We start from the raw sequence: 22345 nt of genomic DNA, 5'->3' as shown, positions 1-22345 counted from the left end.
TAAAAGAAAAATGAAAAAAAAAAAAAGATATTTGAGAGGCATTGAGATAGAAGACTATGATATGCTCTCAAAAGACTAGTGTGTAATTATAAATACATGAACATAGGAAGTACAGATGATTTTAACTAATTAGATTTTTGAGGGGTTAATATTCCTTTAAAAACATTTTCACTAAAATGAGTGTATCAGTAAAGAACATAGCTACTTTAAAAGGAATAATTGAGAATTTAATAAATGAGATGGCTATCTTATTCCATGATAGCCTCACCAACAGTTGACATCCACTAGAAATTCTGGTAATCTCTCCCTCTCTCTTTGTTTTAATTAAGACTTTCAACCTATTAAATGTAAATACCTTTGATAAAACTAGACTGTCATTTCCATCTTCTGTTGAATAAAAATCCTGATGGATTTGTCTGATCCTCTAATTAGGATAGGGAGAGGGGATAGCAGGACACAGCAAATTGGGGGTGCATTTTCCTGTTGTCTCTCCTGCTTAGTTCTTCCTGACCCATAATTTCTTTAGATGGGTCTTACTGTTTTGCCCCGGCTTGTCTGGAACTCAAGGTTCTCTCACCTCATCTTCCCAGGTAGCTGGGAATATAGGCATGCACCAACTGCACTCAGCTCTGATGAGCTAATTATAATGCTCTTAAGATGTTAGAGTTTCATTTCCAGTTTTGGCTGAAAGTATCTCAAGAGAAATATCACAAGAGTCATCTACTAGAAGCTTGAAATGGTAGTGGTTCAGGGCCTTGAAATGAAGGTATTGCTGCCTCTGTTGCCCACCTGCTCATAATTTGTACCTTAATTCTTCAAAACATTACGTGTTTGTTCTACAGTAGTTCCAAATGTGTCCTCCAGATGGCACTAATGTTCTAGCGTGCACAGCATTGTTTGCACTAATTGTATTGGTTTTGTGTTTTGCTTGATTAGTAAAGAAAATGTGGAACTATTTTGTGTCTCTTTAAATCTGCTTACACAAATAACCATTAAATGAACTTTGTATATGGATTTTTGTAGTGTTAACAGTTTAAAGAAAGAGCTACCTTCTTTGACAAGGGCTACTTTGATAAAACCCATTCTAAAACAAAGTTTTATTTATGTATTTAATTTTTTTATTATTATATTATTGTTTTACTGGCGGTACATTGTGACATTTACAAAATTGTTCACAATATATCTTAAATTCACACCCTTCACGTTCTCCTATATGCCCCCTCCCCACAACATTTTATTTAGACAAACACTGTCAGAAGGCGGTCAGGACATGTCACATCCATCTAGAAGTAGGAAAGTATAAAAGCTCTTAAAAACTCTTTATACCCAAACCCTCAAAACTGGGCTGATGGAATAGCTCAAGTGGCAGAGCGCCTGCCTACCAAGTGCGAGGCACTGAGTTCAAGCCCCAGTACTGCGGGGGAGAAAAAAAACTCAAAATACACACAATACCCATAATCCCTACTTATGAGTAGAACAAACTGTCCCTTAAAAAATTATGGAGTTGATTTCACTGAGAATTACAACCTAATTGAATAAATATTCCTAGTTTCACAGAAAATAGTGTTAAAGATTTCAGAAATCTGAATCAATGGCCTATATTTTTTAATCTAAAAATTAAAAATTATAATTCTACTATGATATGTTCGTGTTGTGAAATGTGCATCTTTCAAACCAATGATTTAGTAGCCTTCACGACTAGCTTTATTTTATTTTATTTTTTTTGTGGAATTTCACTCTTAGATTTAAGTAGCTGTTTAAGAGGTGAGTCTCTGAGCTACTGCACCTTTAGGCTGCAATATTATCATGATAGCAATAAGAAAATGGCATTTCTATAGCTAGAGAACTATGGATATTCCTTTTGCCCAACCCTTTCTTTTTTTAAAACCACCAGCTGGGGCCCTAGGCAGTTTGCAAATGCTTCTGTTGTCACTGTTACTAGTTTAACAACTCTTTAGGCATTGACTCATCTAGAATTTATTGAGCAATTATTGGTGCCAGGTGCCATGTTAGATCTGGAGATACCACAGTGAGAATAGACACAGAACCTGTGACAGAAAGTGGGCAGCATGCTAAATGAGGGCCAGTATCTTCTCCTTGGGCCCCATTATAGGGTTCCCCTTTCTAGATCTTGGTCCCAATCACAGCCCAAGGGCCAAATGGCCTGGGGAGGCTGGGACCTGCTTTAGGCCAGAACCTTTTTGAAAGGATTTAGCTCACTCAACCCTTTCACTCCAGAGGCTGGAAATATCTCTTACAGCAGGCAGCAATTACCTTAAAGATACTTTAACCTCCTGCTACTTCTCCAACCTTTCACACTGCCTTCTGGATGTTTTAATTTATACCTGGGGGACTCTTGACATATCCAGATACAGAGCAGGTCCCTAAATTTCCACAAGCAGTTTAGAGTTTTCAGATGTATAAAGTCTCATCCTTCAGGGAAGGGGATTTGGGGTTTTGACCCCATTCTCTGATTTGGTAAGTTAAAAACAGCATGTTGTACTGACTCTTTAAAAAAATTCACCAACCAACCAACCAAAAAAATTTTGTCCCTTGTTGAGTTTTTATGGAAATGATTTAGTATGGAGAGGAAACCACTGCATTAAAAATAGCTCATTTAAATATTAACTTTAGGAGATCAGGTAAGTCTCCCTCACATCACATGATTTCTCTTAAGAAGTGCTCACTATTTTAAGACTACAGGAGGCCTTGACCACACTGAAGGCTACAGAACACCTCCTCGGATTTCATCATCCACATCCATTTGAGCTTCAAAATAACTATGAGGCAAGTAAGGCCAAATGGTTCCACTGTTCTAGAAAACATTAGGAAGGTAAAGTGACTGGTTTGAAGTCACACAACAGTTGTAATGATTACACTTATTTTTCCTTCAGATAAATTCAGGGCCCAGCTAATCATAAATGTCAATACCAAATAGTTGCAGAGTTCTTTATGGTGTATATGAAAAACTTTTATGAATTATGTATACCTTTAAAAAAAGTCATTTTTAGCTTTTGATACTAAATGCCTCATAAATGGCTGAAGTTGTATTATTTCTTTTCAGGTTAAAGTGACTTACCTCCATGCCATATCCTTGGATGCGAAATAAAGCATTCCTTACACCTCAGACGCTTCTCAGAAATGTCCGTGGTCCATTGTCCACCAGCCCATTATCCATTGTTGGCCTAGATTACAAAGTCAAATTCTGTTCTCCAGTCAGCTTCTTGAAGATAACCTTTCAATCCTTGGATGACAAACTCTTCTAGTCTTGATAATTTTTCCTAATCCCAATCCTCCCACTCATCTTTTACTGGGATTATCAGTTCCTCAAACAATTGGTTCTCCCACAGACTTTGACAAGAGGTAGGGATTTTATAAATGGTTCTCTGCCTCATAAAAGGGTTATGCAGACATAGTAGACTAATAGAGAATCATTGATTTTAAAATAACACATTTAATAATAATGAAAAATAAAAACATTTAATAACATTTATTAAAATGTAGGAAAGTAGGAAGAAAATAATTCATGGGCCCATCACTAAAACAAAATCCTCTTTAGGAGAAAAATAGGCTGTCAAAATAGTGTCAATCATAAAAGGTAAATTAGCACTGTCACATAAAGCCTCCTGAGCAACCAGAAGTTAGGAACTAAAAATTTTGAGCAATCTAGTACTTTCATTTTATGAAGTGCAAAATCAACAATGTTTGGTTCACTTTACAAGAATACCAAGACAGTTATATTATCCTCCCTTCTGACATTACATTATGTAAGTAATTTGATGATGCTTATGGCTGTGATACTAGCTCATAAAACAAAGCCAGTGATACATTATCTCTTGCGCTGAAAGAATTGTGTGAAATGCATTTTCTGAAGCAAACCCTCACAGGACTGTGCTGGAAAGACCTTCACCAGAGGCAAGGCCCAGCCAGTTGAATTGGTGAGTATGTGGATTCATTGAGTTATTCCACAAATAGCGAGCACTACAGGCACAAGTCTTTGTTCTACGAAATGTTATCATTCGCTGGTAAATGGGTGGAATTGGAGAACATCATTCTGAGTGAGGTTAGCCTGGCCCAAAAGACCAAAAATCATATGTTCTCCCTCATATGTGGACATTAGATCAAGGGCAAACACAACAAGGGGATTGGACTTTGAGCACATGATAAAAGCGAGAGCACACAAGGGAGGGGTGAGGATAGGTAAGACACCTAAAAAGTTAGCTAGCATTTGTTGCCCTTAATGCAGAGAAACTAAAGCAGATACCTTAAAGCAACTGAGGCCAATAGGAAAAGGGGAACAGGTACTAGAGAAAAGGTGAGATCAAAAAGAATTAACCTAGAAGGTAACACACACGAACAGGAAATCAATGTGAGTCAATGCCCTGTATAGCTATCCTTATCTCAACCAGCAAAAACCCTTGTTCCTTCCTATTATTGCTTATACTCTCTCTACAACAAAATTAGAGATAAGGGCAAAATAGTTTCTGCTGGGTATTGAGTGGGGGGAGAGGGAGGGGATGGAGTGGGTGGTAAGGGAGGGGGTGGGGGCAGGGGGGAGAAATGAACCAAGCCTTGTATGCACATATGAATAATAAAAGAAAAATGAAAAAAAAAAACAAGTTTTTGTTCTAAGCACCTAGGGTACAGCAATAATAAGACACAAATCCCTGCCCTTAAGAAGAAACAATGAGCCAATTAAATAAATGATATAGTAAGTGAGGGGGTAAAAGAGCCTATGAGAAAGCGAGAGCAAGAAGAGGTCTAGGCTGGAGGGCTGGGGTGAATGTGCAATTCTAAATAGGATCAGGGAGGACCACTGAAAGGTGAAAAAGTCAAATATATTTCCTAGTCAGAAGTGGAAGGGCCTTGTGACCAAAGCATTCCAGAAATAGAAGGAGGCCAGCATGAACACAGAAGGTAGTAGAACAGGAGGTGAGAAGTGAGGATGGATTGTGTAAAGTCTTGTAAAGACTGACTTTTACTGTGACATCAGGAAAGGGAAGGCCGGGAAAGAATTCCGTTTGTTTTTTTTTTTTTTCTTTTTGTTTTGCGATCCTGGGGTTTGAACACAGGGCATTGACGATACTTCTGGTCTCTGCCTCCTGAGTAGCTACGATTACAGGCCCCCATAAATGAAGATGCAATTTTTGTTTCACTTCTAGACACTTTTGCCAAGCAAAACTCCTTACATGGCTACTGTTGAAATTCTACCTTTGATAAATTCCAACATAGACCAAGTCATGTTACAAATATGTCTTGTTTTGTTTTGTTTTTGGTAGGATTGGGGTTTGAACTCAGGGCTTTGCACTTGCAAAGCACTCTACCACATGAGTCATGCCTACAATCCATTTTGCTCTGGTTATTTTGGAGATGGGGTCTTGCAAACTATTTGCCCAACTGACCCCAAACCAATTCTTCCAATCTCAATCTCCCAAGTAGCTAGGATTACATGCATGAGCCACTGGCTCCCAGCTCGAGTCTCAGTTTGTGTCACTCTATTAAATCGACACAGTGTGCACTAACCAGTAGTTCATGGCAGTTCACCAAGCACAGGTACAGAACGGAACATGAAGACCTCATTCTTCCCTCATCTATCCTGTAGTAACAGCAGAAATGGGATTTGCAGGTCTAAGGTATAAACTCAGCAGAGATACAATAGAGTCTTTGTGGTAGGGAACTACATGCAGTGAAAAAGTAAGAACTGTCACTTTCAGTTTGGTTAAATGTGTTTTCCACCTGAGTCGACCCCGATGGAGGAGGAGCTCAAGGGTCACACCTAGAACCTTGCTTCTGCTCCTTGGCTCTTAAGACTGGCTCATTTATCTATAAATATCTAGGCTACAAATTCACCGTATGATTGTGCATCCAGTGGTGATTAAAAAAAAATATGATGATGAACTAATGGAATAAGGGAAAGACCCTGTGGAAATCTCCAGCATCCAGCCTCTTCCATGGCACACAGGAAAATCCTTGTGCTCTTTTTAAAATTCCACCTTGAAGAGGGCCCTCCTGCCCTCTAAAAATCTGGGGTGTGCCATATGTGTGATGGTTATATCGAGTGGCCTGGGTGATGCGTGCAGAACTGAAAGCAAGAACTTTAAGTTACATACACCAAACTCTTCTACATGTTGCAGTCTTTCAAATGGCCAGCACACTTTCCCGCCTTCTTCTTACCATAATCTGTCTTAAGTTAATTATCTGTAGTTTTTCCAGGCCCCAGTCACTCTTCTATCTATTGAGAGTGCTCCCCCAGATAGTGGTAATTGCAGTCGTTGTGTTTATAAGATGCCCATACTATTGTAAGTGTTGGCATATATTAATTTATTCAATGCTCACAACAACTCTGTGAGTTGTAATAATTATTATTAACCCTATTTACAACTAGGGAAAGGTTAAGAAATTTCCACTGGGTCAGAGAGCTACAGTGATAGAATCGGGACTTGTACCTCTGAAAGTCTGGCTCCAGAGTCCATACTTTTAAAATTTTAGACATTTTGTTATGGAAAACCTCAAACATATACAAAAGTAGACTGAATTGCATAATGAATTCTTATGTAAGCATGTCAACAAACAACTATCAACTTGTAAATAGTGTAGTTTTAGCCATATACCCCCCACACTTATCCCTTTACATGTTATTTTGAAGCAAATTGTTTGAATTCAGGGATTCATGCTGCAGAGCAGGTGCTCTACAGCTTGAGCCATGGCTCCAGTTCATTTTGTTCTGGTTATTTTTGGAGATAGAGATCTCTTGAACTATTTGCCCAGACTGGCCTGGAACCATGATCATCCTAATCTCAGCCTCCCAAGTAGAGGGGATTACAAGAATGAGCCACCTGCACCCAGCTATTTGTGTATTTTTTTTAAGGGATGAATATTTTTAAAGCAAAGCCACAATACTTTCAGTGTGTCTAAAAAATGAGCACTTGCTCAACTTTACATATCCTATGTTTGAATGCCCACGATCTCATAAACATTGTAATTATTTTACGGAGTATTTGTCTGAACCAGGATCCCAGTTTGGGCCCACACACTGCAACTGGTTGACTTAAATCTCTTTTCATGTATAGGCTCTCTTTTCACCTCACTCTCCCTGACAACACCCCTTGTAACTCATTGGCAGAACAGCATTTGTCCTGGAGAGCTTCCTATATAGGCCATACTGGGGTATGCTTTTGCTTCTGGGGTACTACCATCTTATGGACTTCTCATTCCATAGATTTCACACTGATGTTTACTCATTAACTCCATGAAATTAGAATTAAAACTTGTACAAGTGAGTATGAATGTTTGGGGGAATCAGAGTCCAACAGCTACTTTAAGATTTTCTAAATGATCCCATGACTCAAGAGCAGTTAGTTGATGATCACCAACTGTAGTTCTGGCCTCTCATTTTAATTTTTCTTTCTTTCTTTCTTTTTCTTCTTGGTGGTATGGAAGTTTGAACTCAGTACATAATGCTGGCCAGGCAGGTACTCTACCACTTGAGTCACACCACTGGCTCCTTCTAATTTTAGAGATGAAAAAACAGACTTGAGTAGGTAAGTTGTCCAAGTACACACAAATATTCATAACACAAGGCAAGAATATGACTCTTAAGAATTCTACCCAGTGTTTAATTTTCCATTCCATACTGCATACAAGAACAGGCAAAAGGAAGAGTAGATTCAGATATTTGACTATTTGACATGAGAGGAGGTATCAAAGTCTTTTCCCTGTTGTTTCAAAGTTGCCATTTATCTGTCCGGTTACAATCCAAAATTGTATTCAATATTACTACCTAATCATTCTCACATTTCTTTCTCTGTATGACTGAGAGGTTTATTATACCACAGATGTCTCACAAGAAGGATGCCAAGATCAGTGATCTCTCCTGTGCTGAGGGTTGCCTTCCATATCTATGAGATGTTTGAGGTACAGTATAAGAAATACTTAACTGGAAAACAGTCATTAACCAATGATTCTTCAAACTCTTTTGGTCCAGAGATTTCTCATTAGTAAAAGAGTAGACTTTGGTGGGGGAGAGAATACAAAAATTAATGTATTCTTACCCATACAACATGGGCTGCATCTGGATAATTTCTGTTCTATTTCTTTTTTCAAAAATCTGGTTATTGTCACAGTTCATTAAGACTACTAATTTTAAGAACTACTACTGTGAATCTGCTGACAAATTTGCAAAATCTGCAATTTGAAAAATTCTTTACCAGGTGATCTTTAAGTCATCATTCATTCATTTACTTGGTCAGTCGTTTTATAATGAGTATCTATGAGGCGCCATAGATGGGAGCTAGGAAAATGGCACCAAGCAAACAATCTATCCTTAAACTGGATCAGCTAAAGCCATCAAATGGGTTTGACTTAAAGGAGGAAAGAGCAGTAGAAATATGTTTCCCAAACCCCAGGGAAGGGCTCAAAGCAAGACTAAAATAGTCTAACCCCCCAGTTGTTGGACTTTGTGTCAAATAAAGATTTCCTATGTGTCCTGCTCCAAAATCTTCTTGGAAATTACTGGATGCTTTTCTCTCTTTTCCATACTTTGCAAAGATCAAAGTAGTTACTAGTACCCCCACCTTATTTATTTTATTTTATTTTTTGATGTAGAATCTCATCACGTAGCCCAGACTGGCCTGAAACTCTGTCTCCTGTTTCTGTTTCCAAAGTGTTGGGACTCCATGTTCCACCAGAGATCTCAGCTACTGGGAAGTGATGGAAATGGTTGTTAGAGCATTCCAAGGGCCATTCCCCTGGGCCAAATGACCCCTTCCCCCACCCACAAATCATGCTGGACCATTTTTATTCAGCCGAGAGAGGTAGAACACCAAAATCATTGCAGAAATTATCTAAGATACAAAGACTCAGTCATTTGGTACTGAAGAGTAACAGGACTGAACACAGATTTTGGGTAAAGCCTGTTCTGGGCAAAACATAGAAAGATGTTTACATCAGGGGACTGCTCATAGCCTATCAGGACATCTCCTATCAGGATTCCCTGGGAGACATCTTCTAGCATGAGACTCAGTCTTGACTGCTGGCACCCTGATCTCCTCCCTCCTCCCCACCCCAGCCACTAACAGATCTTTGAAACACACCTGCTAAAATCTTGTACTATCTGTATTCTTCCAGGCTCAGGCTTTATGCAACAGCCTTTCCACCATGCCACTTTCTACTGTAACTGCCAAGAATGGCCAGGTTCCTGCCTTCTGTTCTACAAAGTGGGAAATAGTGGGTACAGACTGAAGGGCAATGTATGAGGGGAAGAAATGAGATCTAAACGCTAAATCATACCCAACCTTCTTTCAGTCCACCCTTTCCTTCCTCTTTCACAGGCATATCCTGTGCTTTTTAGCACTAATGCAACTGTCTTAATCCATTCTCTGTTGCCGTAAGAAAATACCTGAGACTGGGTGATTTATAAAGAATAGGGATTTATTATGACTCATGATTTTGGAGAATGGGAAGTCCAAACGTCAGCTGTGCTTCTGGTGAGGGCCTGTGCTACTTTCTAGCACTCAGGAAACCAAAGGGCAAGCAGAAGAAAGCAAATATGAGTAACAAACTTCACTCTGTCACCACCTGTTCTTGTGATAATTTAATCTTGTGAGAATTCACTTGTCAAAGAAAGTCATTAATCCAGTCACAGTCACTTATTCAAGGAACCACTTTCTAAAACTACCATAATGGCAATAAAATTTCAACCTGAGTTTCAGAGAGGATAAACTATATCCCCACCAGAGTCAGCAACACTGCCTGGCTTCCTTTCCTCAGAGCTGAGAGTATTTTTACGAGGCTGCAGACCAATAGAATTTTTTTCAACTATTTAAGACTTTTGTGATCTAAAAGTAGTTAAAACATACCCCACTAACCAATTAACTAGCAAGCTTTTCTAGAAAAAAAAGATATCAGGGCAGAAGGTCCTCTTCAAATAGAAACAGATGCCATATGAACAATAGGCTTAGGCACGACTGACCCTTTCCAGTCCCACAATTTCCTTCTCTACCCAAACCAGGAAATATATATCAAGCGCAGCCATGCAGTTAGGCAACAAGGGCTCTTCTAAGTGGGTCCTGATATCATGTCATTCACTTTTATTAAGAGAACTGGGAGAGAGGGATCATGTAATTGTAAAGAGGTTAAACTTACCAAAAAGAGTCTGCAAAAATTATAGTTAGTTATTTGCGGTACCCAACATCAACAAGATGGAAAAAAAGTAAGAGAGGCACTTTCATTTTAACTTGCCATCTTGACTAATTCTCCAAGTAGCTAGTGTCCATCCTATATCAGTGGCTAAGATTTAATGCAGTGGACAGGTATTTTTTAAAGTTTTCAGTACTGTCAACAGTACTAATCCATTCATTGAAGTTTCTTTTTTTTTTCTCTAAATGTTTTAAACTCCTGTATTAAGGTAATGTGCAAACAAAAATGAAATGAAAAACTGTTTCAAACAAAAGGACAAGAACGAGAAACAGAAGTGTAAAGGAAAAAGAGAAGTTAGTAGAAAAGAAACTCTTTGGGCAGAGCGTGGTAGATAGTCTCCCATGAGCACTTTGGTCACCTCCTGGTGTATTTGTGTCCTGGGCTCCCTGAGGTTCATGCCAATTTAGTGAAACTTCACAGGAGGATTTGCTCTGACTAGCAGCCATTAAAGTAAAACTGCTATCTGTGTTGAGCAAACTACTCATGACATTGAGATTTGCCTCCTCCGTCAGGCTTACAGCTCTATCATGTTTCTAAGTTGGCTGGTCAGAAATACCTGTTACAAAAATCAGATTCCTGGAACCCACTTTATATCTAATGAATCCAAATCTCTGGGCACCCGGGTTTTGTTTGTTTTTATTTTTAAGCGCCTTGTTGCTGATGGATATTTTTCTTTCATTTTTTTTCCTGAAAATGTTGCAGGAATATGACTTCATTTTAAGGAAAAATAATCTCAACAAGTTTTGTAAAAAGTACCAAATGCAGCCAGATGTGGTGAGACTCACCTGTAACTCCGGCACTGGGGAGGGAGAGGCAGGAGGATCACAAGTTCACGGCCAGCCTGGGCTACATAGTTGAGACCATGTCTCAAACAAAGTATCAAATGCGAAATTATCTAGCTACTGACAATATTTCACTTCTTGGCTTCTTTCTTAGGACTTCGTCTTCCTCTTTGCCTCCTGTGGCTGTGATCTGCTCTCAGGGACTGAGATGAGCACTCTCCTGCTGTTTGGCCATCAAATACTGAGTACTCTCCTACTGCAGAAGCCTGCGGCACACATGCAAGGCCCGTGAAAGAATGAGAGGATGCTGGGCGTCAGGAACGGACGGTGGGATGCAGAAATCCTAAGCAGGGAGAGATAATACGTCAGTGGGGGGTCAGGGAGGACCCTGAGCATCCCTGAGCAAATCATCCGCAGCCCCTTACCCCAAGAAGCATGAGTTTGGGGCAATTAACACTTTGACAGGACCATTTACTCCTGGGTGTGACCTGAGACAGCATCCCTTTTCCCAGAGCTGAGGGAGAAGAGTGATTGATCTCACGGTGAGCGGAGCGAGGACTAAGATGAAGGGAGACGCAACTTCCCTTCCTCCGTAACCCAGCTGAGGTCCTTCCCGCCGCCGGCCTCGCAGCGCCACCTAGAGGCAGACTACACCCACCTCCCGCCCTGTTCATCTGCTCCTACCGCGCATCTTCTGGAGCCGGGGGGCGTGGCGTGGAGGGGGCGGGGCACACGACGCCACGCCCACCACCCGCTCCTCCTCTCGGGCGGCCATTTTACTGCGAGAACGCCGCGTCCCACGGGCGGCGCACGCGCAGACTGTCACGCCTGCGCCGCGGGCCCCGCCCCCGCTCGCGGGTGTTTCCGGTGTTTGACGTTGCCATGGAGTCTGGAGCGGCCGGCGGAAGCCGCTTGTCGCCCGGGCAACCCGAGACAACGAAGGCAGACCAAGGTGGAGGTGACAATACCTTCTGCGATGGTGTCCAACCCGGTGCATGGCCTGCCCTTGCTCCCGGGCGCGTCCTTTAAGGACTCCACGGTGAGGACTGTGTGCCCACCCACCCCACCTGTCCCCACCTCCCGGCCTTCCCGAAGTGTTCACCGTTTAGAGCACCCCCATTCTCCCTTCCAGCCCGACCTATGCCGGGAGCTCGCTCTTCCCCGCCAAAGTTCTGCGGTCCTCTTCTTGGCAGCCTCGATCCCCCTCACCCGTCCTTCTCCCTCGGCCCCATGTCTTACAGCTCCCTGACCCTGCTTCTTCTAGATCGCTGCTCCCCACTTCCGAGTTCGTCCCCCACGCATTCTGCTCTGCCCAGCTCCTCCCTTAATCCCGAGCCGGGTCTCCACCTTCATCTTTATCCTACCCGCTCTCCCCGGCCTGTCACCCTTCCTCTTCTGACGCTGGCCCAGTAATCTCTCCGCTTTCACCTCCACGTATGTCGTTTGCAGCCATTCTCTCCTTTCCACCAGGGTTTACCGCAGTCTCTAACCGTCTGGTTTACGCTTCCAACCCCATCCCCTTCTCCCCAACTTCTGCCTTTTCTATAATCTAATCCTTCCCTCGGCTCTTTGTTTCCGTTCGTCATTGTGGTTTCTCTTCCAAACTTGCTCATCATCCACTCCTGCTGTGTAGGAGATGTTCTGTTCCAGTTCTCTCAACCACGGTCACAGCGGACTGGGCTAGTTGCTGTTTTCTTTCCCCTTAGCCCTATGTATTCACTCTAGCTTTTTTTGGTAAAAGATTTCTATTCAGATTAGTTTTTTATTCACATATGTTAATTGTACAGAGTACGGGGTTTTATTATGGCATTTCTATAATGCATATAATGTGCTTTGATAATTCTCACTCCATTACTCTTTCTTATTACCTCCTTTCGCTCTCCCTTCCACCTCCCTAGTAATTCCTCCTTTTCGTTTTTTGATTTTGTGGTTGTTTTGAGACAGGGTCTCCCTGTGTAGCCCAGCTGGTCTTGAACTCTGAACCCTCCTGCCTCAGTTAGGGCCTCCTGAGTGCTGGGGCCAGGCTCCTGTTCAGATTGTGTTTTGCTCCTTCCCCCAACCTGAAGTACGTTTAGTCATGTCCTCTAGATAAAATTAAGGAAAAGAAGGGTAGCAGCAACAGCAGCCTGAGTTCTTTATTTCCTCTTGATATAGTTTAGCTATTAAATTTATTTAATGTTTAATTCTAACAGGGTTACTAAAATATATGTTCTGGAAAATCATTATTGAGATTCAGTAGCCTGATTATAAATGAACCAATATTAATTTATATTTAAATAGCTTAATAACTTAAGTTCCTTTTAAGACACAACAATATAGATGTTTAGTTTCCGTGAACTACATTTATATATAATATATTTTTATATATTAAGATGAACCACGCATCAGACATATTTTAAATACATTGGCCGAGTGTCAAACAATTTGCCTTATTTGAAATTTGAAAAGCACGGTTACTGTATCTTAGTGAAGAAATAGATATGTTTCGCTCTAAAGTAAAAGTATTCAGAAGGTGAACCATAATAAGAAGGGTGGGGAGGCCCGAGGATGCCTTGCCTGGGCTGCTCCATAAGCCTCATCTGAGTGGTGCTGGAGATATCTGTCGAACTTAGAGAAAAGAAACTAAAGTCACTGATTTTGCTCTTTTTTATTTTTGGTGCTAGAATTTTTTTGGTCCTCACACACTCGACCACTGAGATACACCTTCAGCCGCTACTGGTATTGCTTCTGTCTTCAGAGGCAGAAGAAAAATTGGAAGCTGTGCAAGCTACCCAATGAAGAAGTCAACTGAGTCCATTTTTCTTCTATGTCTTGTGTATTATGTACCTGGAGCAATTCCTGTCAATTGGCTTGTGACTGTGAACACATGACTCTTTAAACAAAACTCACAATCCATAGATGTTTTGAAAAAAGTTTATTCTGTCCTATCTTTTGTGAGAGTACAGATCTTGAAAGATGGTAGGCTGGTCGCCAAAGAAATTAGAAGATAGGAAAGTAAGTCTTGTTACTTAATAAAATAGATTTTGATTAATTCTAAATTGTATATGTAACTCTTATGTAATTATTACATGTATAAAAATTTGAAAGTGATGTCATATTACAAAGAACAGAAGAAGAAAAACCACAAATTACCATAACCTCTAATTTGCTTTGCTATCCTCTTTTTTTTTTTTTTTTTTTGTGGTATTGGGGTTTGAACTGAGGGCCTACAACTTGAGCCACTCCACCAGCCCTTTTGTGAAGGTTTATTTTTCAAGGTAGGGTCTCACGGACTATTTCCTGGGCTGGCTTTGAACTGCTATCTCGTGATCTCTGCCTCCTGAGTAGCTAGGATTACAGGTGTGAGCCACCAGCACCCAGCTAATACCTTTATTTATTTATTTATTAGCATAGCAGCACTGGAGTTTGAACTCAAGACTTCATGCTTGCTAGGCAGGTATTGTACTGCTTGAACCACTCCACCAGACCTTCTGTTCTTTTTGTTTAATCTTTTATTTTACTAGGTGGCCATGTAGTCTTTAAAAACCTTTATTTTGTGGCTACTGGAGTGACTCAGTGGTAATGCACCTGCCTAACAAGCACGAAGTCCTGAATTCAAACTCTAGTACTACAAAAAAAGTGAAAAAAACCCCTTTGATTCTAATAACTGCAACATAGTCCATCAAGTGAGATTTCCATAATTTATTCATGCCTTCATATGTTTGACTTTTCAATTGTTTCCATTGTTTTGCTATCATAAGGTACACTGTTATGGGCAACTTCAGGCATATCATTCTTTCCCATAATTTTGGACTATTTCCTTAAAAAAATGATCAAGGGTAGAATTATTATGCTGAAGACTTTAAATATATTCTATCCAGTTGCTTTCCAAAGAGTTATATATGGATGTGTTAGTAGCATTATAACAAGAAGGGCTTTTAATTGCAGATAAAATAAAAATCACAGAACCAGATCTTGTAGGGTTGATGGTTTGTGATCACTAGGAATATGAGGAACATGGGAAGACTAGAGAAAAATTAAGAGTATGGATGAAATAATATTGTAGTCTTTCATGTAAGTTGAACTTGTAGTTAAATTTGGCATTTAAGCTTAGGTGTCTACTACTACCCTCTTTGTTCCTGTCCAAATGTTTTGTTTAAAACACAGAACCTTTAACTGTTGGTAAGCCTTTTGACACAGGTTTGCGGTATTTATAAGCAAAGGTTTAAGTTACAATGTTTTTTTAAAAAAGTTAGTTGTTTTGCTTAACAAATATTTGTATGATGTTATTAATGACACAATTTTTTTTCTTCAGAAAACATCCTTCCATAGATGCCAGACACTGGGCTACAGGAATGGCTATGCAGTTATCCAACGTCCAACATTTGGGATAGGCGGGGACCGGCTCCAGGTCAACCAGCTGTCCCAGGCTGAGTTGGAAGAGTTGGCCAATAAGGCACCAATTCTAACTTATGGCCAACCTAGGCAGGCCCCACGTACAGATTTTGTTCCTGCGCATGTGGCTTTTGACAAAAAGGTATCATCGGGAGTTTTAGGGTACCCCTTGAATTCAGATGTCTGAGAGACAATTGCTTGCTGAAAAGTTAACAGCAAACTATAGGATTCCCAGAGGGCACTGAGGAGAAAATTGTTCAGATGCCTCAATCCTTAGTCATAGACAGCTGAACTTGGGCTTGAAAGAGGCTTTCTTTAGTAAGGAAGCTGATTACAGAAAATAATTCCCTGTAGACTTCACTGGAATATTTTCCAAATACAGTTAAAGTTGGATGATTTCTGAATTCTTGAGTTCACATTGCCTTATGTTTACTTGCTCTGTGTTTTCTACTTTTTAAAATATTATCTTCTCTAATAATGGTAAATCATTAATCTCTATGAAATACAAAATACCATGATTCTACCTATCATCAGTTTTCTTTATTTCCATTGTTTGACATTTCCACATTATCCTTACTTTTCCTTTTCAACAAGTCTCCTCTTTTAAGTAGTCCTACCCCTGGGCATACAGCAGAATCACTGGTGAGAGTTTTTAAAAACTCCAATGTCATTCTAGCCCTAAGGGACTCTAACTTCCAGATGACTTTTATGTATAACTTGGTCTGAAAACTACTGATTAGTTTTTATAAATTAAACCTTATTTACCCCTAGCCTATTTTCTTCCTTTCTGTTTTAATCTTTGTTTTCATTTTATTATTTCTGATAAATGTCTGCATTTTCACCCAGCTGATTTTTGTTGAGTATCTGTTGTAACCTAGAAGCTGGGGAGGAACTATTCAATTTACATTAATAATCACTTAACTAGGAAAAAATTGGAACTAAGTCACTGGGTGTGGTGGCATACAATCTGTAATCCCACTGGGGAGGCTGAAGCAAGCGGATCACAAATCCAACACCAGCCTGGGTTACATGGAGAGACTCTGTCTCCAAAAACAAACACAATTTAAAAATGTATCAACTTGAATCCATTTAATCTCATCTTCCCTATCTCAGTTAACTCTTTTTGTTGCTGTTGTTGTTGTTGGGCTGGGGTTTGAACTCAGGGCTTCTCACTTTTGAAGCAGGTGCTTACCACTTGAGCCACATTTCTGGTCTCAATTCTGATAGAAACATGTTCATCGATCCATTCATAGGCTTAATCTAAACATCCACTAAACAGTATAACATATCATTTGCATCTTTTCCTTTTGCTTATTTCTCCTTATTCATATCTCTAATAATCACTTAGAAATCAGTACAGAAGGGAGGAGAGTACAAATCCAAGAGAGGAGTGGCCTAGGAATTTAATAATTTATCAACATATAAATTCTACTTAAATAAGTTCTGTTTAAATAAGTTATTCTAATAGCAAACAGCTATTATAAAGTAGAAAGGAATAAAGTGATTCATGTCATTAGAAGGTATAAATTTAGAGAGAAAAAAATTGTGCCTGAGCAGGAAAAGCCTATTTTTTTTGTTTTTCTTTGTTATTTTATATTGTCATTAATAAATTTATGCTTACTAAATCACAATTTATTTCTTTAAGGATAGTTATATGAAAATATTATTTACATCTTGATTTCCCAACTTACATCTTTATGATTTCTAAATAAATAAGCCTTAATATATAAACAGTAGTTAAATGAGATGACCGTTTTGTTTTTTGACAGGGTTTCACTATGTAGCCCACACTGCCCTCAAACTCTCCATCCTTCTGGCTTAGATTCTGGCTCAAATACATGTTTTAGATACAAGATTTGTTTGCTTGAATAAGGGAATTATGGCTTTTCTAAAGTAAAAGAGAGTTCAAAATTTTTAAGGAACATCTGAAGGTCCACTTCCTAGCCAACATATTTGCCCATGTTTAGATACCATTTGGACTGTTCCCCACGGTCAGAATATAACTTCGTTTCTTCTTAAGTGAGAAAGACCAGGATATCAACAGTGCATGCCATCATGTTTTCTCCCTGTCTGCATATAATTTTCTCCATCATCACCTACCATATTCTGTTTCCCAGGCTAAAGTTCTACTCTGTATTCCTGATGTCACTCTTTCATCTTTCCCACTTTCAACTTTCATACTGTTTCAAATACTCTGGTGATGGTTTCTCTATCTCTGGTCATATCATCCTGTCCTCAAAACAGAACAAGCCCTCCCGCTTTGTGACTTCTTTAAGCAAGAGAACTTTATTCATCCTTTGTCTGCTCAGGTACAGTTTGACTTCCCCCACCCTCTAGTCACAAATTACTCTTCCTAGGTACCCAGAATTGTTATTTTTTGCCACATCTAGAAAATCTTACTTTGCCAGCATTCTCTGACCTGTTTGTAGCACCTGGTGTCTCCCTCCTTCCTTAAAACTCTGTTCTTCTGTTTGTCCCATTACTCTGCACTCTCCTGGTTTTCCTCCTCCTGTCTGTCTGGTTGTTCTTTCTCTGGCCTTTCTACCACCTGTCCCTTTAGTGTAAGCATTTTCAAAGTTCTGTTCTTAACATCATTGTCTTGAGAGATCCTACCCACTTTTGTGACTTCAACCATCTCCTCAATTTAGACGATTGTCTGTATTTATTTTCAACTCTGAGCTCATTGAAACAGCAGATATCTTCTCCTGGAGGAGCTGTTAGCACTTCAAGTTCTTTTGTCTCTGACTCATCTCATCACCTTTTTCCCTTAGATCTGCTCTCCTTGTGTGACTTCACCAGGTATTCGTAACTCAAAACTTGAGCCATCTTTGGCTCTTTCTCTCCTTTTCTCCCCACATTCAATGAGTTGCCAAATTAAGTATTTCTTATTTTCATTTCTTTTATCACTTTCATAGTTCAAACAGGCAATATGACCTCGTAATCTTGTATTAATATCATACTTAGTCATTATGCTCACACTAGGTGATTTATTTATTCCCCAAAGCACAGCTCTGATTATGGCATTTCTCTTAGAAAATGTCTTCAGGAAATCTTAACCAATACAGTTAACGTTTGTCATTGTCCATTTAGCAGCTCTAGCCCCAATTTTAAAGTTACCTTTGATTCTTCTTTCCCTCACAACTTACATTCAATCTGTTAAAACTTGTCATTTCTACCTCTAAATATATAACTAATTCATCCACTTATTTCTGTATCTTCATTATTACTATAAATCTTTTATTTATAGAACAACCAGGCTTATCTTTAAAAAATTAGATTATGTCACATACTGACCTAAAATACTTCTATTACTTCCCCATTGTACATGGAGTAAGATTCAACTCTATAATAGGTTCCTCGCAGTCCTGCGAGAGCTGGTCCTCCTTGCTTTTTCCCCAGCTCTTCTTGGGCCCCTCGTTCCCTCATCTACTATGTTTCAGTCAAAGTGGATTTCTTTTCCACATTTCCTTGAAACTGCAGTACTCCCCCACCCCCCGCCCAGGTGGAGGCATGCTGTTCCTCCACCTAGGTTTGTTTCTCCTCTATCCTTAAGTGGCTAACTCCACCTTATCTTTTAGTATGACTTACCTGAGCCTTTTCTGGGCCACTCTACTAAGGAAGTCCCATTCTATATTTCTCTATCACTTCTCTTTGTTTTCTTCACAGCACTAATTTCTTCTCTGGGTCACTGCTAAAAACTGACCAGCTTAACATGGGACAGACACATGTAAAACTTAAAAATGTGATTAGGCTTGTTATAACTGTGTGTGACGTGAACATATTTATTCAGGTTTTCCCTTCTCAAACTTGACGTAAAATTATTTCCATGTTTATTGAGGCATTCTGAGTACTATCTGACAGTTAGGAGACCCAAGTTCTAATTCTGGTCTTCTACCATAGCATCGTGAACTTAAAGAATCACAATTTCTTATTTCCTTATCTGTAAACTCACTCAGAAAACTGGAATGCCTAACTATGAGCAAAGACTGCTGTAAAATTCCATGAAAAATATATTTTTAAACACAGTCTATAAATACTATTTTTCTTTCCTTTCTTAATAATGCCATCAAGTTCTTATTCTACCTGGCAAAGTTGATGTTATCCCAACTACTTTCTGATGAGTTTTTTCAAATTAATTTATTTCCCAGTCATTTCTTTGTGGAAGCATAGAACTCTTTATTCTTAATAAGAAAAAAGATTCATGTCTTGCAATCCTGGTCATCATAGTGAGATTGTGTCTCAAAAAAAGACAAAAGGAAATGTATTATCTTAGCCATTTGTGTAGATTACATGCCAGAGGAAACTCAAGTACCTTATTGAACAAACTGACAAATATTAAATGGTCAGAGATGAAAATATAGACAGGAAAAACTTCTAGGAGGTGTTTTGATAAAAATTAAAGAATATTTTTCCATATATGATTTTGTCAATGAACTCCCAAATAGCCAGAGAGCATGAGGATTTAGTGACCTGGTAAATTAAATGCCAAATATGCCATATGCTCATATCAATTACTCACTTCCTTACAGAGTCTGATCGTAATAAAATAAGTATAAAGCAAGAACTGAGATGTACGTTATTTAGTCTTTTTGGCTTCAAAAGGAATTTTTGGATTTTACAAAACAGCCATAGAAGTCCTTATTCTTTCTAAAGATGCACAAGAATAGGCAATCAAGTTTAATCTGTCTTGATCATGTGTCATAGTATAGATGGTGATACTAGAGTTTGAACACAGGGAGTCATGCTTGCTAGGCAGACACTCTACCACTTGAGCCACTCTGCCAGCCCTTTTTTGTGTTGGGTATTTTCAAGGCAGGGTCTTGAGAGCTATTTGCCCTGGCTGACTTTTAAACTTGATCTTCCTGTTTTCTCCCTCCTGAGTAGCTAGGATAAGCAGGCACGAGCCATCAGCACCTGACTTAGAAGGTTTGTTCTTAAAGAACTCATTATCACTTGGATTTTAATTATAAAATCATATATCACTTCCCATTCTGAGACCAAGTTCCTGTTTCCATAGGTGTTTTCATCCCCTCCAAATTTATAAAGCAGATGGTTTAGGATCTGCCTGTGGTCCTAGAGTCAGTCTTTGGTCCTCTTCTCTGACTGTGCTTACTCCTTTAGTCCAGTTCCATGCTTGCACAGTCCTCTTTACGATGATGAGTATGTATATGTTAATTGCCTGCTTGATATCTCCTCTTAAATGTGTAATAGATATCTCAAACCAAGCATATCTAAAACCGAACTCCTAATTTCACCTCTTCACTCTGCTCCCCTCAAATCTGCCCCATTGCAACCTTCCTCATTACTTAGTACCAGCTTGTTAGTAATTCCATCCTTCCCATTGCTTAGGCCCAAAATGTTTGTCAGTCTTGTCTATTCTCTGGCATTGACTCCTTCCCAAAAGCCATCTTAAATTACCCCTATAATATCAACTTGTGCTGCCCCTTGAATTCAGTAAGTCTAAAAATCAAGCTCACCATCTTCCTAGTTAAAATTACCTTCTTAAGTTTCTATTTATATGGAATCATTGCTGTACTCCTAGCATTGTATACTCTGTAGTACTTCATCTGGTTCCCACCACTGTCTACTCTTCACCCCCACATATTTTCTAGCCTTCCTCTGCTTTTCTATTGCTGATAACTTATGATTGAAGACCTGGACTATCAATGGGTCTTTTGGTCTGATTGGTGTGCCTAGCACTTCCTTTTGTACCGCAGCGTGAGTATGCTGTTGAGTTTCCTTCCTCTGCCTCTTTTGTTACCTGTGCCTAAAATCCCCTTTAAAAATTCCCCATTCCGCATGTTTAATACATCTTCTATTTCTTCTCAGTTTTTAAGCCTTCTCTGACTAGTTTACACCGATTTCTTTTCTGAACCACTATAGCACTTGTCATCTACGAAATGACAAGATCTGTGGCGAAAACAGTGGGATGTGAGCTAATAGACTCATAGTTTCAGTCCCAGTTCTAATCCTAACCCCTGTATGGCCTTTAACAAGCCACTTTACCAGCCTGTGTCTAAGATTCTTCCTTTGCGAAATGAGTGGGATTGGACTAGCTGATCAATTCTGGCTGTAACATTTTGCATATATTTATAAATCTGTCCCTCAAATACATATATTTCATACACAAATTATTGTGATCATGTCCTCACTTTAAATTCTTTACATTTGAGTCAAAATGTTACTTTAAGTTATCTTTGTTTTTTTATTTTTATGTGTTACTTTTTCCTTTAAAAAGTCCACTATACTCATCTATTTTATCTTTTTCTTATGAGTTTCAGGGACTTCAACCTGAAGTTAAAATATGAATATAATATTCATATTTTTCCGGTGTAATAACCAATTATTTTTTCTTTTTATCTTGTTCTCCCACAGGAGACAGTATACTTGTTAAAGCTATGCTTTTATTTCATCTTCCCATTCACCAGGCCATATTTGTGTCTTCATTTTAGGATCTTCTTGATTTGTTACTCTTTTTTAAGTAGAGGTTTGAGTGAATTTTTTGCACACTTGGAACATCATTCTAATACTTAGTCTCCCTGAAGAGAAATATTAAACATTGAAACAGAGTGACAGGAATTTAAAAACTAATCTCAAAGCATGTCATTATATGTTTTATAATATTGGTTAATGTTTTTTGAAATGTTCCATAGATGTGCCATTTTTACCTTACATTGATGCTGACACTTCTCAGAGGACTGATGGCTTGCTGTATATAATACATGTTTCTGAGCACAGTGAGAATATGTAATGCTCTCCAAAGATACTGTGGAGTATTTAGTGGTTTGAAGGTATCTATTTACAGTCTGTAAGAGTGTGTATGTCATTAATACATATTTAAAAGGGACTCTGCTTCTAAAGAACTGAACTTGAGCTTTTGTTTTCATTTCAAAACCCCAAACCATAATCTTGTCCAAATTTTCCTGCTGTTTTCAGAAGCTTATGAGGAATTTTTGACATGGAGGTAAGGTTAGTAAACACTTTCAGCCGAC

General features: G+C 39.2%; 1 protein-coding gene and 1 long non-coding RNA gene across 6 annotated transcripts in view; one reads left to right on the top strand and one right to left on the bottom strand.

Annotated features, from left to right (window-relative positions):
* Positions 1–7549: 7549 nt before the first annotated feature.
* Positions 7550–11706, bottom strand: LOC141425616 (uncharacterized). The gene is made up of 3 exons (XR_012450614.1): positions 11405–11706; positions 10983–11322; positions 7550–8699 (listed from the first exon to the last, which is right to left on the bottom strand). It is a non-coding gene; the product is annotated as an uncharacterized lncRNA (long non-coding RNA).
* Positions 11707–11815: 109 nt separating this feature from the next.
* Efhc1 (EF-hand domain containing 1) overlaps positions 11816–22345 on the top strand; it is a 35735-nt gene continuing 25205 nt past the window's right edge. The window contains exons 1-3 of one of the 5 annotated variants that reach the window (XM_074081959.1): positions 11868–12018; positions 13643–13973; positions 15274–15495. In XM_074081959.1, the coding sequence (XP_073938060.1) occupies positions 13935–13973; positions 15274–15495 (261 nt within the window). In that variant the 5' untranslated portion in view covers positions 11868–12018; positions 13643–13934. Of the gene's footprint in view, positions 12019–13642; positions 13974–15273; positions 15496–21725; positions 22145–22345 lie in introns of those variants that run through there. The other 4 variants (XM_074081960.1, XM_020184770.2, XM_074081963.1 and 1 more) reach the window with 4 other exon arrangements.

The sequence above is a fragment of the Castor canadensis genome, chromosome 8 (assembly GCF_047511655.1).
Source record: "Castor canadensis chromosome 8, mCasCan1.hap1v2, whole genome shotgun sequence".
Lineage (NCBI taxonomy): Eukaryota > Metazoa > Chordata > Mammalia > Rodentia > Castoridae > Castor > Castor canadensis.
This window is presented reverse-complemented; position numbering and strand designations above follow the sequence as displayed.